General features: G+C 32.7%; 1 protein-coding gene across 1 annotated transcript; it reads left to right on the top strand.

Annotated features, from left to right (window-relative positions):
- Positions 1 to 14,012: 14,012 nt before the first annotated feature.
- Positions 14,013 to 15,564, top strand: LOC107940643 (protein PSK SIMULATOR 3). Its single transcript, XM_016874077.2, has one exon. It carries the CDS (start codon positions 14,166 to 14,168, stop codon positions 15,516 to 15,518), a length of 1,353 nt encoding a protein of 450 aa, XP_016729566.1. The 5' UTR covers positions 14,013 to 14,165; the 3' UTR covers positions 15,519 to 15,564.
- Positions 15,565 to 19,373: the final 3,809 nt, after the last annotated feature.

Genomic DNA, 19,373 nt, shown 5'->3' with positions numbered 1-19,373 from the left:
TGTTCCGATTTAGCTAAAACCAAGTTGTTACAACTCTCCCCCCTTAGGGATTTTTGTCCCTGAAAATCATACCAGCAAATAGGTTTGGATATTGTTCTCTCATAGCATCCTCGGGCTCCCATGTAGCTTCTTCAACCCCGTGTCGATGCCATAAGACTTTCACTAATGATATTTCTTATTTCTTTATTCTATAATCTCGCTAGCTAGAATTCGGATCGGTTCTTCACTGTACGATAAATCTGGTTGAATTTCAACCTCAGTCGAGGAAATGGCATGTAAGGGATCTGATCTGTATCGTTGAAGCATCGATACATGAAATATATTATGGATCTTTTCTAACTCAGGTGGCAACGACAATCCATAAGCAACTGGCTCAATGCGCTCGATAATCTAATACGGCCCAATGAATCTTGGACTTAACTTGCTTTTTCTGCCAAAACAAAGTATTTTATTCCACGGAGATACTTTCAAAAACACTTTATCCCCAATCTGAAATTCAATATCATTTCTTTTCAAGTCTGCATATGATTTCTATCGATCCAATGCTGCTTTCAAACTTTCACGAATCACTTTCACTCTTTCTTCTGTTTCTCTAATCAGATCAACCCCGTGAATTTTATTCTTGCTTAGCTCAGTCCAATATAACGGTGTTCAACATTTACAACTGTATAAAGCTTCGTACGAAGCCATTTTAATGCTAATTGAAAACTGTTGTCATACGTAAATTCAATCAATGACAAATATCGTTCCCATGTACCTTCAAATTCAAGAATACAGTATCTCAACATATCCTCGAGCATCTGTATAACCCGTTCGGATTGACCATCCATCTGGGGGTGAAATACTGTACTAAAATGTAGCTTTGTACCCAACGCATCTTGTAGTTTCTTCCAGAACCTCAATGTGAACCTCGGATCTCTGTCCGAAACAACAGAAATAGGTACTCTGTGCAGTCTCACAACCTCAGAAATGTACAACTCAGCTAACTTATCGAGCGAATAATCCGTTCGTATTGGAATGAAATGAGTTTCTTTGGTCAGTCTATCAACAACAACCCAGATTGCATCTTTCTTACTCGGAGATAGGGGCAAACCCGAAACAAAATCCATAGTCACTCTATCCTATTTCCACTCGGGAATCATAATCGGCTGTAATAAACTAGACGGTACTTGATGCTCCGCTTTAACTTGTTGACAGATTAAACATTTCGAAACGAATTCAGAGATATCACGCTTCATACCAGGCCACCAGTAAAGCTGTTTCAAATCATTATACATTTTGTACTTCCTGTATGAACAGATAAATGACTTCTATGTGCTTCGTTCAAAATCATCTGAATGAACTCTGAATTTCTTGAAACACATATTCGGTTTCTGAATCTTAAACAGTCATCATCATCAACTCGAAACTCTGAATCAGAATTCAAATCACATTGAGCTCTTTTAGCTAACAATTCATTATCGACTTTCTCAGCTTCGCAAATTTGTTGAATAAATAACGGTCTCACTTTCAACTCAGCTACAATTGAGCCATCATTAGAAATAGATAGCTGAGTATTCATTGCACGTACAACAAATAGGGATTTTTGGCTCAAAGCATCAACAACGACATTAGCCTTTCCCGGATGGTAGTCAATCACCAACTCATAATCTTCCAACAATTCCAACCATCTTCGTTGTTGCAAATTCAGATTTTTCTGTGTCATCAAACATTTTAAACTTTTGTGATCAGAATAAACATGACATTTTTCACCGAATAAATAATGGAGCCAAATCTTCAACGCAAATACGATAGCTGCTAATTCCAAATCTTGCGTCGAGTAATTCTTTTCATCTAGCTTTAATTGTCTCGAGGCATAAGCTATGACTTTGCCTTCCTGCATCAAAACACAACCCAGACCATTCAACGATGCATCACTATAAATTACAAATTCTTTACCCAATTCTGGTTGAACTAACACTGTAGCTTCGGTCAAGAAGGCTTTCAACTGATCAAAACTTTTCTGACACTTTTTTGACCACTCGAACTTAACATCTTTCTGTAGCAGTCTCGTTATCAGGGTTGCAATCATAGAGAAACCTTTTATGAATCGCCTTAATAACCAGTAAGTGCCAGAAAACTGCAAACTTCAGATACATTTTTCAGAGGCTTCCAATCCATAATCACAGAAATCTTGCTCAAATTGACTCAGATACCAGTTGCTGATATAATATGTCCTAGAAAACTAACTTCACGCAACCAAAATTCATATTTATTGAACTTTGCATAAAGTTGTTTATCACGCAGAGTTTGCAATACAATTCTCAAATGCTTGGTATGCTCAGTTTCATTTCTCGAATAAATCAAAATATCATCTATAAACACAATAACAAATTGATCTAAATACGGTCTAAAAATTTAATTCATTAAATCCATAAAAATAGCAGGTGCATTCGTTAGTCCGAAAGGCATAAATAAAAACTCATAATGTCTGTACCTCATTCAAAAAGCAGTTTTCGGCACATCAAAGTCTTTAACTCTCAACTGATAGTAACCTGATCTTAAATCTATCTTTGAAAACACTGTAGCCCCTTTCAACTGATCAAAAAAATCACCAATTCGTGGTAGTGGATATTTTTTCTTGATCGTCACTTTATTGAGCTGTCGATAATCGGTGCACATCCTCATGGTTTCGTCTTTCTTTTTTAAAAAAAATACCGGTGCACCCCAAGGAGAATAACTCGGTCGTGCGAAACATCTATCTGTTAACTTTTGAAACTAAACTTTCAACTCTTTTAATTCAGTCGGTGCCATTTTGTACAAAGCTATCGATATCGAAGTTGTTCTAGGAACTAACTCAATACCAAATTCAACCTCTCTGATCAGTGGTAAACTCGGTAACTCTTCAGGAAACACATCTGGATATTTGCACACAATGGGTACTGATTCAATCTTCTTTTCAGTCACTTTCGTATCAAGTACATAAGCAAAGTAAGCTTCACAACCTTTTCTCACATATTTCTGAGGCAACATTGACGTAATCACTGATGGCAATCCATTCAAATCATCTGACCCAATTCAAATAATCTCATTATTCTGACATCTCAAATAAATCGTCTTTCTTTTGCAATTCACAATAGCATCATGCAATGTTATCCAATCCATACCCTAAATTGTATCTAATTTGTCGAATGGAAACAACATCAAATCAGCTAGAAAACATGAATCTCGAATCATCAACGAACAGTTCTTGCATACTTTATCAACCAAGACACATCTGCCTAAGGGGTTCGATACTCTAATTACAAATTTAGTAGACTCCACAGGCAAAGTCTTACTAGATACTAAATTCACACATATATACGAATAAGTTGATCCTGGATCTATCAATGCAATAACTTTAGTATCATAGAGAGTAAAAGTACCAGCTATAACATCTGGCGATAATGTTTCTTCGCAAGCGTAAATAGCATAGGCTTAGGTAGGTGCTCTAGCATTAGATTTCACAGTAGTATCTCGTGTCATACCTCTACCACCACTTACATTTCTCGTGTTTTTGGGTGGTCTACCTCTAACTGCAATGATACTCAGCCTTGTGTTCTGAACATCCTCTTTTTCCATCAACTCTGGACAGTCTCGCATACAATCCACATTTGTAACAAGACTTATTTCTTTTGTTCTAGCATTCTCCAAAATATCGTCGTTCACAGTGCTGACATGCAGGTTTATTGTCTCTCACACTGCCAATACTAGCTACTGATATAGATTGAGCTTTAGAACCAGAGTGTTGTTTAGCACAATCCTTGTTCGAATATCCCATTGAAGTATTCAGACGATTTTACGAATTCTTGGATTTCTTTGATAAAGACTGATATGACTTATTCATCAATCTTTTTTTGGTGTCTCTAGCTTCTGAATCTGCTTTCCTCTTTTCTTTGCTGAGATCTTCAGCTTTACAAGCTCTTTCAACTAAAACAACGAATTCTTTATTTTCCAGAATTCCAACTAATAGCTTTATATTTTCATTCAACCCATCAATGAACCGTTTACACATAATCTCTTCGGTAGAAACATATTTCCAAACATATTTACTCAATCGTACAAATTCTCTTTCGTACTCGGTCACAGTCATTCGGCCTTGTTTCAACTCTAGAAACTCTTTATGTTTCTGATTGAGAAATCTTTGGCTTATGTACTTTTTTTGGAACTCAATCTGAAAGAATTCCCAGGTAGCCCGTTCACTAGGAACCACCGATGTCAACATTTTCCACCAGTGATATGCATTATCTCTGAGTAAAGATATCACACACTTAATACATTCTTTCAAAGTACAGGATAATTCATCGAATACTCTGATAGTGTTCTCAAGCCAGAACTCAGCTCTCTCAACATCATCATCAACTGTAGCCTGAAATTCCTTAGCCCCATGTTTCCGAATCTTATCAATAGGTGGCTTACTCAATTGGATAAGATCTATCACTTGCGGCACAATTGGAACTTGTTGAGGAACAGGTGGGGATGAAGGTTGTTGAGCAGTCGGATTCGTTCGTGGGAATTCCATGAACCACTCAGTCATTATTTGGAAGAAGGCTTCCTTAGCCTCTCCTCCCTGACTACTAGAAATAGGCCTAGAACCGGTGGGCGCTACCCCTTGAGCAGGAGCGGGCGCATTGCTTTCCACATCATCAGCTATGGTTCGTTCGGGATCCATTTGCTATATAAAAACACATTTTAATAGTCAGGAATCATCACACTCTCGCAATTTATATATATGGCATGTATAGCTAGACTCTTACTCGCTACATTAATCCTAGAATCGACTAAACTGTATCTCTAATACCAATAAAATGTAACACCCCTATCCCGTATCCGTTGTCGGAATAGGGTACGAGGCATTATCAAATAGTACACATTATTCGTATACATTTAAGCAATCATAATCAAAGTTCATTCATCTCGATCACATTGTACCTTATAAGGTCCTACGAGACTTTAAAACATGCTTAGAAATGGCTTAGGACTAAACCGATAACATTTGCAAACTTTAGAAAACTTAGAAAATTTTCTTTGATTTCAGGGTCACACGTCCGTGTAAACAGGTCGTGTGCCTTACACGGCTACCTGACACGCTAGTGTCACAAGCCATGTAAAAACAGGACATACATACTAACTTGTACCACATAGCCAAGGACATGCCCGTGTGCCAGGCCATGGGAAAAATTAGGAAAGTTACTAACTTCGGTCACACGGCCAGCTACACGCCCATGTGCTAGCTCGTATGCCTCACACGGCCAATAGACATGCCCGTGTGTCTAGGCCATGTCAAAATTGTAGGGTATACTGACTTTAATTCGAAGGGTACCTTAGGAGACACACAGTTGTGTAACATGACCGTGTGTCACACACGGCCGAGACACATGCCCGTGTCTCTACCCATGTGGACAAAAATAGGCCATTTGCAAAGCCAATTTGCCACCCTACTCTCATACACAAATAACAACCAATTTAGCACCATTTCCATACACTTATAGGCAACCCAAAATATACCAAATTCACACACATAATATACCATCTATCATCAACCATTTAAACTACTCAATTCCATATTCAAAATATACCAAATCATTGTGTCAAAATCATCACAACTTGGATATACTCCATATTCACTAATTCATCATAATATCATCTATTTCATATCACAAAACTCATAATATCATCATCTCAAACCAAACCAATTCATAAAGCATTATATACATCACATATAATACTTACCAAACATATAATTCAAGCTAACTTAGATGGCTATACATACCACATTTACAAGCCAAATCTCATGGCTAATATCAAGTCTCCAAAAATATCACAAAGATAGCCTATACATTCCATATACCATATATACAAGTTTTAAAAGTACCAACAAAATGATCGATAGTGTGATGACGTTTCCTAATGAACCCCAAATCTGAGCTAGCTTTGATTATCTATAAAACATGGACAAATAACATACAGTAAGCTTCATAGCTTAGTAAGTTCGTAAGTAAATAACTCAATTCATAAAATAATATATATATAGCTCAACTATTTGCACATTACCAAATCAACATTACGTTAATACAAACCTTATTCATGTCTCAAACATGATTAAATACAATTTCATTAAAACTTTCTCAATGTAATACTTGAATAGGTTCCGTATGTACCCATATCACCTCGTACAAACCTCTTTCTCAACCACGGCATTCATTTATCCTCTAAACCATTAGGGATAGAAGTCGGATACTCAAAAATCACAATCGATAAGTACCTATACCATGGCCCGTAGCCAAATCAAGGTAACTTATCCTGGAATACCTATACCATGGCCCATAGCCAAATCAAGGTAACTCCTCTCAAAATACCTATATCATGGCTCGTAGCCAAATCAAGGTATTATTAACACCCAAAGTGCCGATATCATGGCCCGAAGCCAATGCATTAACTTAATGACATTATATTATCATCATAACTGTACTTAAGGTTTCACTGGGAAGTTTCGCTTGTCAATTTCATCGTCGAACACTTTTGTATAGTCATATTCACAATTCAAACATTATTCACAATCTCATAAATACAGTTTATGCAATATCAAAGCATATAACATTCATTTATAATGAAATTAACACCTACGAACTTACTTCGGTTGTAAAAACAACGAAACTAGCCGATTAATCGAGTACTTTGTTCTTGCCTCAATCTAAGTCCGAGTTCCTCTTTTCTTGATCTATATGTATTCAAAATTAACTCATTTAATCACCTATTCATTCAATTTCATCCAAAAATATACATTTGGACATTTTTGCACTTTAGCCCCTAAACTTTCACATCTATTCAATTTAGTCCCTATTTCACAAATACACAAAATTCAATTTAACTCATGCTTGGCCGAAATACCATAGTGCCCCTTGCAGCCCATATTTCACATTTATTTCACATTTCAACCCCTAAATTTACAAATTTCATAATTTAATCCTTTTTAGGTAATTTCATCAAAAATCACTTTTCAAAACTTGCATATCTATCATTAAACCTTCATAAACTATCATTAAACATTTAAATACTCAAGCGTTCAACAATGGCATCATTCAAAATCTATAAAAATCTCAAAAATGAAGGTACGAGCTAGCTAGATTAGGCTGCAACGAGATCAAAAACGTAAAAATCATTAAAAACCGAGCTAAAATCGTACCTTAATCAACAAATGAAGCTTGGCCGAATATAGCTGTAAAAATGTCTGATTTCCTTTGCTCAAAATCGGTTTAGGAAAATGAAAACAAATTATGATTTTGTTTGTTTATTTTAATTAACCTTTAATAACCAATTTACAAATTTAATCTTAATGAGCTCTAATAATTACAATTATACCAAGCCATCATCATCCACTAACCCTATAATGGTCTAATTACATCTTAAGGACATTTACTTTAATCAACCATAGTAATTAAACACCTTTAACAAATAAAATGCAATTTTGCATTTTATGTGATTTAGACATTTTTCTCAAATTGAGCTATTAAATGATAAAATTAGCTCATGAAATTTTCACACATAAAAATTCACATGCTATAATCACATAAAATAATATTAAAATAATTTTACTACCTCGAACTTATAGTTCTGAAACTACTGTTCTGATTTAGGTAAAACCGGGTTGTTACAGTTAGATATAGGTTGGTTTAGAAAAAAGTGTAGAAAAAGCAAATAGGGCTTGGGGATCATGATCTCAGTGGATTAGTTAGTTATTCAGTTTAGTACTTATAATAAATGATATTGCTTGGAATTATTGATAGAGTTAATTGTAAATTCAAAAATTAATAAAGAAAGAATTTGGTTTTGAAAATTTATATAACTGTTTGGCATTGAAAAAAAAGAGATGAAGTTTAACTTTGAGAGAATAATAGAACTGTTTCATTTAAAACTCAATTTCTAAAAGTCAAAAGCACCATTTTCTTACCATTTTTTTTTGTTTGATTTGTCAAACCATGATTTTAATGTTAGCTTTACATTGTTTTTGTAATTGAAAACAATTTTTGACCTCGAAAGTAAACTAAGCATATATTGTCTGTTTGTTTTTGAGATGTTTCATTATCTACCTCTCATTTGTTTTTGCAGATGTTTTTAATATTTGGGGATTTGTATTTTATTTAGTTTCCCTTATAGATTAAACTTTAAAAAAAAAAGGAAGTAATGTTTATGTGTGATATATATAGGAATTACTTAAAGGAAATAATTTGTTTTTAAATAAAACATAATTACATTATTTAAAAAGATAATGTCATCATACTAAAAATAATGTCATCATACTAAACTTATTAGTATTTTGAGATTATTAAGATTATTTGTTTACATATAATAATATATAACTTAATTTATCATGTTTAATCTAATTGTATAATAATTTAAATGTAGGTTTTGGTTATATTTTTCAATTATTCAGGGGTTCATCTATATTTCGGGGACTTGAAGTTAGGGGAAGAACCACGCTCATCGAGCAGGAGAGCAGTCGACTTTGGTACCATTGTGTTGCTTCCACTCCTTTTATTTTTGTGCCTATTATCATCATTGCTAATGCGGTGGTAGCAATCCGCAATTTGGGACTGTCTCCTTACTGTATGTTTTTCAAATTGTATCATATCATATATGATATTTGAAATCTTCATATCTAAATATGTAATAATTGAAATAAATAAATGTTAAAATAACCTCATTTAACTTTGTCAAATTTTCTACAATGAAGGGTAAATTCTTTTTAAGGGGCAGAATTAAATTATATATATTTACGATAATAAAAATATAATTTCATTATTCATATATTTATAACTTTTAAAAAATTAAATTAAATTTTTATTATTTTAAGAGTTAAAATGTAATTTTATCATTATTAATTTAAACTTTTATAAATTAAAAAAATAAAATAAAAAATTTTCCATCTGAAAGAAAGTCGACTCAATACCATGTAACTTCCATTGTTATGTTTCAAAGCAAACTAGAAACCTTGCTTCCCCCCTTACCCTGCCTCTACCTATCTTCCATTGTTATGTTAAGTAATACTTTTGTTTAGCATTATGTTAAATAACATCCATGCAATATATAAACAAATATAATTACTAAACATCTTAATAAATCTAATCCATTAACATTATTTACTTTTAAATAATCTTAATAATCTTATTATTATTATTGAATAAGGTTAAAAGTATTTTAACCTTATGCGCATAATTAGGATTATTTACTTTTAAATAAAAGTACTTATGAATTCATCTTTCCCAGTACATTATAAAAAGTTTCATATAATATATGTATATTTCTATAACACTGGAAATTATGTAATTTGAGTGTGGATGTATTTCAAGATTAGATGTTTATTATTAATTTTTTTTAATGTTCAAGACATTATTATTTGCTAAACAAAGAGTCGATTTTGTTGAATGAAATTTGATAAATATGTATTGTTCATTTTTCTTTGATAGTGTGTTATTGCTTCCTCTTCTTCTTTGGTTTACTTGATTGCTTCTTCCACCCACAGTTGAGCTTCTTGTATTCAATGACCACTGTAAGTTCTTTACAAATTAAATTCTTTGATTTTGTTTTACTGTTATTGAAATTAGTATTGAAGAAATGTGACCCTTTTACTATAATTTGAAGATATGTAACACTTTAATATCTTGCAGTAATGGCTCGTCAGCCTTTAATTGTACAAAGTGAGAGGCGTAAAAGAATTGGTCTTGCTATTACAATATGGTTGCAAATGTGTACAGTTGCGAGTTGGTTCTTAGTTGCATTGGGTGCCATCCATAGCCTAGATACTTATAGACCAAGGATTAGATCCTATATTTTAGATTTTTTTGCAAAATGAGATTATGTGAAAAAACTTGTATATGGTAGTGACGAGACCTGTATTGAACAAGTTAGGATGAATAGAATTACCTTTTTTAAATTATGTGAGATGTTACAAACTTTAGGGGGATTGAAGTCGTCAAGGAACATGCTTATTGATGAGCAAGTGGCAATGTTTTTACATATCATTTCTCATCACCTTAAAAATAGAGTTATCAAGCATCACTTTAATAGGTCTGGGGAAACCGTTAGCAGATCATTTCACAATGTTTTAAATGCTATCATACGCTTACAAGATGTGTTATTTAAAAAGGCAGAGCCAATTACAGCTAATTCTACAGACCCAATGTGGAAATGGTTTAAGGTATTGGAGTGAGTTCTATATATAGCTCGTACATAATTTAGTCCATTTACATTTAAATATAGTATCCTAACTCAAGGTTTTATATATGTGATGTAGAATTGCTTAGGTGCTTTAGATGGAACCCATATCAAGATTAGGGTTCCAACAGTTGATAAATCTAGATATCGAACGCGAAAAGGTGACATAGCAACAAATATGTTAGGTGTTTGTACACCTGATATACATTTTGTTTATATTCTTCCTAGTTGGGAAGGTTTTTTTGCTGATGGACGAGTTCTTCGAGATGCCATTAGTAGGAAACATGGATTAAAAGTTCCTCATGGTAAAGTGCAAAATTAGAGGAATTTGAATTAATTTTTAAGTTCATACTTTTTTAGGAAATTAACCATGACAAATAGTTTCTTTTTATAGGTTATTATTATCTAGTTGATGCTGGATACACAAATTGTGAGGGATTTCTTGTGCCTTTTAGAGGACCAAGATATCATTTGAATGAGTGGCGTCAAGGTTACCAGCCAAGTACTCTGGAAGAATTTTTCAATATGAAACATGCTTCAGCGCGTAATGTTATTGAAAGATGTTTTGGGTTATTAAAACTTAGATGGGGAATACTTAGGAGTCCATAATTCTATCCTGTAAGGGTGCATAATAGAATCATTATTGCATGTTGTTTGCTCCATAATTTTATTCGAATCTATATGAGTCTTGATCTTATTGAAGTGGAGTTGGGAAAAGGATTACCTAGTAATGTGTTAGATGATGATGAACCGAATATCGTAAATATTCATCCATCGGATGCAAGGGCTACTTGGAGGATGGACCTAGCCAATCAAATGTTTGATGAATGGCAAACATCTAGAAATTAGTTAGGTTTAGGGTAAAAATAGTAAACGTTAAATTGTTTCTGTTATTTCATGTATCTAGTTCATAAAACTTTGGTGGTGTTTGAATTATTTTTTTGTATTGTACTAGACTTGTTGAATGATAATTTATTTTCTTTTGATTCATCATGTGTTATAATTTTATAAAGTGTTGATCTTTTGATGCATAATATTGAACTTAATTTTAATTTGCATTTTTTTCTTAAGGTAGTTATGTCAGGTTTTTCACAATCAAGTGTTTCTTCCCAAAATTCTTGAGGAACCAAAAGGAAATGGGTTCTAGAAGAAGATGCTGTGTTGGTTGCTTGTATGGTCGACCTGCACAATGTTGGAACCTTTAATGCAGATACGGGATTCAAAGCTGGTTATTTAAATGAGTTGGAAAAAATGTTAGAAAAAGTTTTACCCCATGCCATGTTGAAGGCTAAACCTAATCTTGAATCGAGGATTAGGACATTGAAAAGGTATTGGTCAATCGTTTATGACATGCTTAGTGAAAAAAACAATAACGGCTTTGGTTGGGATGAGCATAGGTAGCTTGTTGTTGTTGAAGATGCGGTGTGGAACTCATATATAAATGTAAGAATTATTTCAATTCTTTATTATCTTATTTTGACCAAACTTATATCTAATATGAATTCCTCATTTTTATAGAGTCATAAAGAAGCTGCTCAATTCAAACATCAGATTTTCCCTTATTATGACCAACTTACTGCCATCTACGCAAAAGATCGAGCCACTAGAAAAGATGCTCAAACGGTCGCTGATATTATTGAAGAAATAGATGTTGAGGATGTGGCTACTACAAATACTCATGAAGAAAGAAACGATTTCCATTGATGCGAAAATGATGTCTCTTTGGATGACATGGATCTTTCAGCTACACAACCGCAACTAGCTAAAAACCAAGGTGATTCCACATTTTCAAAGAAGATAAAAAGGATTTCTGATGCAAGTGATTATTCTACTTCATTTAATGATGCTGCCACTTTATTGGCGGAAAATATATAGACCGTTGGCCTTGAAATCTGTAAGTGTATTGCCTTTGAAGTGCTAATTCAACAAAAGTCAGAAATGACCATTCAAAAAAAGTGCGCTGAAATTATATCCAACATTACGTGAAGTAGAAGGTTTAACTGAGGATGAGCATTATCGAGCATTGAACAAAATTCCAGATCATCCAACACAAATGCTCGTTTTCTTTAGTTTACCTTCTACTGTGCGATTGGAATAGGTCAGAAGATTTCTTGCTGTCCATTAAAAATCATGGTTGTATTGATGATATTTTGGTAACTTTTTGTGTTTGTAATATTTGGATGGTATAATGACATGATAGGATGTCATTACAATGTTGCAACTTTTTGATGTTATAAAATTTTAAAACATATGGATTATGACATATAAACTAATGAAATCATGTAACTTTTTGTTAATATATGAATATTATGCTTGGATGTGAAATATAATTCTCAAGTTATTTATTACTTCAATATTTTATTTTAATTGTAGAATAATTAAATTATTTATTTCACTAATGATGTTTTAGCACATTAAATATGTATTGCAGTTTAAAAATAATAAAGTAGATTATATATATTTTTATAGTATTATATATTTTGATTTTTTTAATTCATATAATAATTATATTAAGAATGTTATTAATTTATATTTTTTATTAAATTATATTTAATAATAATTATGTTAAAATATGGTTAAATTATTTATTATTTTTATTAAATTATTTTCAATAATAATCTTATTAAAATTAATAATAATAACAATAATCATCTGCCTAAAAAAAATTCTGCTAAGGGTATTATGGTCATTTTAGTTTTTTTCTTTATGCTATTACAACATCATACCATTCAACCAAACACAAGAATACTATTACAGCTCTATTTCATTCCATTCAACTAAACAGTTGAATTACTGATTACAACTCTATTTTATTACAGTTCTATTCAATTACAGTTTTATTCTATTATAGTGAATCAAACGTATCCTGAATATCAATCAAAATATGAAGAGGATAAATATGGACTTTCGTCATTGTAGAAAAAAACAGACCAGAAAAGGAAGTAAAGTTTCTTTTACCAAACACAAGTGAAATGATCAGATATTGTCACTGTTATAAGAGTTTAGAGTGGTGGTCTAACTGAAAATTATAGTTGAACCCATTAATTCATTAATTTTCGGTTTAATGTGTTGTACCATCAATTTAATATTAATCAGATAAAAATAAATAAATTTATAAAAATAACAAAAATAGAAAAAAAATCATAATTAACTGAATTGATTAAATTGTTATTATCAATTTTATCGATTTACAATAATTCATATCAGTCCAACTCATTGAGTCATCAATTTTAATAACATCTAACTTTAGATCATTTTATTTGATTAAATGAATCAAAAAGAAAAAAGAAAACCACAAAATATTTTTTCCCCTTTTTATTACAAATATTGAAACCATTAAATATGCCCCACTCGCTTTTAAAGTCATTGTTTTTCAAATCCAAAAAAGACAAATAAGCAATCCGGTTACTCCATCGATCACGCGCTGCTCTGCATCTATTTGAAATGGAACTCTTCCCCAAGCTCTCTTTTATTTTTATTTATTTATAGGTATATCATATTAGTTACTCAATTATAGTTTTGTTTGTTTTGTGGTCATTTAATCATAAAAAATTATTTAACTATTTAATTTTATTTTTTTATCACTCAAATTATCTTTTATTTTTTAAAGTTTCATTTTTTTAACAATTGACTGGTGATTAAAGGAAAAAATAAATAATTAAAAGTTATTTTATAGCTTTTTATAATTGGGCAAAAAAAAAAATTGTAGTTTCCCTTTGTTTATTTAATTTTGAAAAATGGAACAATTTATAATGGAGTTGCTATTTCTATAATGGGCTCAATCAACATCCCACGAGCTTCAAATCTGCAAAAATTTTCAACTCCTCCCATTTCATTCACTATCTCTTTTATCTCTGCAAACTTCCACTCTTCAATTATTTCTCTTTGCATTCCATTTGTTTCAGTGGATCCATTCCTTTCTTCTTTGCCTCATGGCTCTTGAAACATGGCTCATAAAACTCAAAAAAACCATATCCAACACCCTTGATACTGCAAGATCTTCAAATCATAAAGCCAACGTTGGGGTTTTATCCTTTGAAATCGCTGGACATATGTCAAAGCTTCTACAGCTCTGGAATTGTCTTTCAGATACGACTATAATTCGTCTTCGTGATGAATCTTTATCTCTCGAAGGAGTCCACAAGATTGTTTCTAACGATGAGTCTTTCCTGTTAGGGTTGGCGTGTGCTGAAATGGCTGAAAATATAAGGGTAGTAGCAAAATCCATTTCCAGGATAAGCAAAAGGTGCCAAGACTCGGATCTTCAAGGTTTCGGTGGGTGGTTCGATGAGTTCGCTAACTCGGGTCATGATAGACATGGCTGGGTTCTGAGTTCTAAAGATATGGAAGCTAAAAGAAAGAAGATGGACAAGTACGTCACCATTACGGTAACTTTGTATAAAGAAATGGAGGAGTTATCTACAATTGAGAACTGCTTGAGAAAGTGTAAAGAATATAAACCATCTTCAATCAAAGAACAAAAGATTGTTGATCTGCAAACAAAGCTTTTTTGGCAAAGACAAGAAGTTAAGTATTTGAAAGAGAGATGTTTATGGAACAAAAGCTTTGACATGGTTGTTTCCATACTTGTGAGATCGATTTTCACTATTTTAGCAAGGTTGAAGCTTGTTTTTTTCGGGTTTGAGTTTGGGTATCCTTCTTGTTTACCACGAAGTCTCTCAGCTTCTGCAACTGTCCATCCAACTCAAAACCCCGACACTTTTCACTTTGTATCAGGTCCATTGAAGACTTCTTCGAAGCCGGTAAGTTTTTTCGAGTCGAACTCGAAGCTTTTAAAGCCTCCATCAAGTACGTTAGGGGCGGCGGCTTTAGCTCTACACTATGCGAATTTGATTATCATTATGGAGAAGATGATCAAGTCACCACAATTAGTAGGCATTGATGCAAGAGACGATCTTTATTCCATGCTTCCTAGCAGTATTAGTTCGTGTTTAAGGGGTAGATTAAAAGGAAGAGGGTTGTCATCAGCGAGTGATCCAGTCCTTGCTGGAGAATGGAGAACAGCTGTGAGAAGCATATTGGGTTGGTTATCGCCATTGGCACACAACACGATCAAATGGCAAAGTGAAAGGAGCTTTGAGCACCAGAATTTGTTGCCCAAAACAAATGTTATTCTTCTTTTCCAAACTCTTTTCTTTGCGAATAAAGAAAAGACCGAAGCAGCTATCACCGAGCTGCTTGTGGGGTTGAATTATATTTGGAGATTCGAAAGGGAAATGACTGCAAAAGCCTTTTTCCACTGCACGAACTTTAATGACATTTAATTTTGTTTTCTGCAACTTCTATACTACCATCATGTTTTTTTGTTTAGATTGAACTGAGTTTCAGATCTTTCAAGGTTTTGTCTTCAATTCTAATCCCTTATTTGTATATGGTATAGCATAGATGTATGTAAACGATATGAACCGAGTAGAATCTCAAATATTGGATGGACTTGAAATTTCATGCATATTCATGGCAATAAGGTGAAGCATTTGTATTGGGAATCCAAATTGATTTTCGCTTTCTTTACTCTAAAAATTGATATATTAGTCCTCAATATTAGATCAAAAAATAAAATGTTCATTTCTTTTAAAAATTTCATTCCTTTGTAGTTTTAAAAGATAGTGTAATTAACAGAATAATTAGATAGTGATATATGGCATGTCACGTGTATTATATTTTGATGTACAAAGACCAGTTTTCTAATATAAAAATAAATAAAATTTTTAATAGGAGGATCAATTTACTCTTTATCTAACATATAATGACTAAATTTTTTTTTTAGCATAGAAACCAAAATATAATCCCAACTTCTAATATAGCTTAGTACATTATACTTTTACCATTATTATATATAATCATGTGAAAATATCCTTTTTATTGTGTTACTTTGATTTTTTGGGTTATTAGAATCACACCAGTGGATCCAGATTCATTAGCTCATAATTTAAAGGTTTGATTACTTGATTTTATGAAATGGTTTTTAAAATAGTTGTTCGCCGATAGGAGCGGCCGAGCAGGCTAGCTGTCCGTAGTTCTATTTTTCCAATTGAGGTTCATGGACCCCGCTTAGTAAAATACATACATATATTTTTAAATATATATATGTCATGGAATTATCTGCTTGTTGTGATTTATTAAGTGAGAGGATGATATAAACATTAGTAAAACCAATTAAAATCTTAATGTACAGCAATATAAATTTCATGGTTCTGTGTAGGAGTACAAGCTAAATTGTCTTTTAAGGCAGAAGGGGAAGGAATAAGTTAACAACATCAAGCTTAGCATAGTAGATAAAAGTGGTAAAAGAATGGTAGAGGTATTTATACTAAAAGTTGAATTGTATTTTAATTTTTATATTAAAAAATGAGTAAATCAATCCTTATACGTTACATTAAAAAGAAAACTAGTCTTTTTATTAAATTTTTTTATCTATTTTTACAATTAAAACCGGCTCCCTATACATTAACAAGAGGTACACGTTGCATGTCATGTGTGACTATTTAGTTATTCTGTTAGTTATGTCAGTTTTTAATAGTATAAAATGATAAATTTTTTTAAAAAAATGATCAAAGTATTTTTTATTTAACGTATAAAGATTAATTTATCTATTTATTAAGTAAAATAAATAAAATACAATTTAATTCTTAATACAAAAACTTTCACAATAATTTTACTACCATAAACTTGTATATAGAGGTAATGGGAGAGCAATGTCATCGATCAAGGAAGCATAAAGATGCTAATAGAATTTATTAATATAAAATACTATTCATTTATATAAATAATCTACACGTAATTGATGTATATTAATTAAATTTGTTTAATATATGCTTTGAAAGTAAAATATGCTATGCATAATCGATTACCAAGATATTAATTAGAAAAAGTTATCAGTATGTGATATTTTGGGCGGTATATGATTGGTACCAATTGTTAGGAATCGACTCGATTAAGTAACGAACAAGAAAATAGTGGAATAAATTGATAAATTGAACACACAAATTTAACTTGGAAAAACCCCTCCAATGAGGATAAAAAACCACATGCAAAGATAATTTTACTATAATGGCAAAAGAACGAAGAGTACAAAAGATGGAGATTAAGACTAAATCCCGAAAACCCGAAAACAAAGAACCCTCAAAACGTAAACACAAAATTCTCTAAATGTGTTATGAGTTCTAATCTCTAATGGGTGTATTTTTTAAGGTTGTAAAAGAGCCTATTTATAGGCTAAATTTATAGGTCAAATAATAAAAAAATAGTCTAAACTAATCAGTGTTTGATTGAAACAAGTAAACAGAATTTAATTGAAAGATTATTTTTCAAATTTGACTCAAAATAGGAGTCATATTTAACAAATCTCCATCTTGACTCATATTTCCACAACGCCATCTTTGCCAAAGCCCGCCACGAGCCTATCTTGAACTATGCAGGGAATTAACTCAGTCGAATTTGTGCTTAGAAACTGAAAGACTTCTAGCCTTCGACTTGTACACTATCAAATCAAAACTAAACCGGGTATGATTTTCACGAACACAGTGCCCTAACCTTTCAAAACCTGCATCCAAAAGAGAACCTCTCTTCAACGAAACAGTCATACCTTTTTCCCTCTTATGACTAAGTTGCCTCCGCTCCAAATGAGTTGACTTCAACTCCGTAACGAACGAGGGACGTCCGATTTCACCGGTCACTGTAGAACCTTCCAGAATATAAAGACTGTCGGTTCTTTTACTTTTTAACAAAATGAGAGCTCCACGAGATACTTTAATGCCGTTCGACTCGATGTTGATTCTGCATTCAAGTCTAAAATACTCAAGGAAATGAGATTCTTTTGTAAATCAGGTACATACCTGACGTCTGAGAGTGTCCTAATCGTCCCATCATGCATCTTAATTTTAACAGTACCAATATCAATTACCTTACTAGATGAATAGTTTTCCATGCGCACAACGCCACCTTCAACCGAACTGTATGTGGAGAACCATTCTCTATTGAGACACATGTGAAAAGAACATCCTGAATCTAGGATTTACTCGGATGTGAACTTGGAGTTATCGCTTGTTGACACTAACAAGAAATCATCACCATTTTCATCGGCCAAATTAGCACCAGCTACATCTTCCTTGTTACTCTCAGCAGCTCTTTTATTTCATAGTTTATAACAATCTGCTTTGACGTGCCCTAATTTTTTACAATAGCGACACCTTTTGTCTCTTTTCTTTGATGCTACCAAAACGGAAGCTTGCCTATCTGTCTTGCTATCCAACTGAAGCTCATTGTCGAGTTTGACTCTACTCAACAAATGACCCTTCACATCTTCAAACGAGAGTGTGTTTCTTCCATAAATTAAGGTCTCCTTGAAAGACTTGTATGAAGGAGGTAAAGAGCACAATAATAGCATAGCTTGATCTTCATCATCAATATGAACCTCAACGTTCTTTAAATCATTTAAAAGAGTAATGAATTGACTGATGTGATCTCTAAGAAGCTTACCTTCGTTCATGCGAAACGTAAATAACGTTGTTTCAATACTAAATGTTTAGCCAGAGACTTAGTCGCACAAAGAGTTTCTAACCTTTTCCACAAGGCAGATGAGGTCTTCTCCATCAATACCTCCTGCAATACCGTATTCGCGAGGCATAGTTGGATTGCAGACAAAGCCTTTTCATCAAGCTCTTCCCATTCTGTTTTATTTAGATTCTCTGGTTTTTTCCCGGTAACAACCTTTTTCAAACCGGATTAAACTAGAATTGCCATCATCCGAACTTGCCACAGATTGAAATTTGTCTCACCATTGAACTTCTCAATTTCAAACCTTGTTGTTGTCATCTCTGAATGAGCTGATCTATGAAAATTGAACTAACTCTGATACTACTTGTTAGGAATCGACCCAATTAAGCAACGAACAAGAAAATAACGGAATAAATTGAGAAATTGAACACACAAATTTAACATAGAAAAACCCCTCCAATGAGGATAAAAAACAACGGGCAAAGATAATTTTACTATAATGGCAAAAGAATGAAGAGTACAAAAGATTAAGATTAAGATTAAACCCCGAAAACCCGAAAACAAAGAACCCTCAAAACGTAAACAGAAAATTCTCTAAATGTGTTATGAGTTCTAATCTCTAA

Source organism: Gossypium hirsutum, chromosome A09 (genome assembly GCF_007990345.1).
Source record: "Gossypium hirsutum isolate 1008001.06 chromosome A09, Gossypium_hirsutum_v2.1, whole genome shotgun sequence".
Lineage (NCBI taxonomy): Eukaryota > Viridiplantae > Streptophyta > Magnoliopsida > Malvales > Malvaceae > Gossypium > Gossypium hirsutum.
Note: the sequence above shows the minus strand (reverse complement) of the source record. Positions and strands in the feature narration are given on the sequence as shown.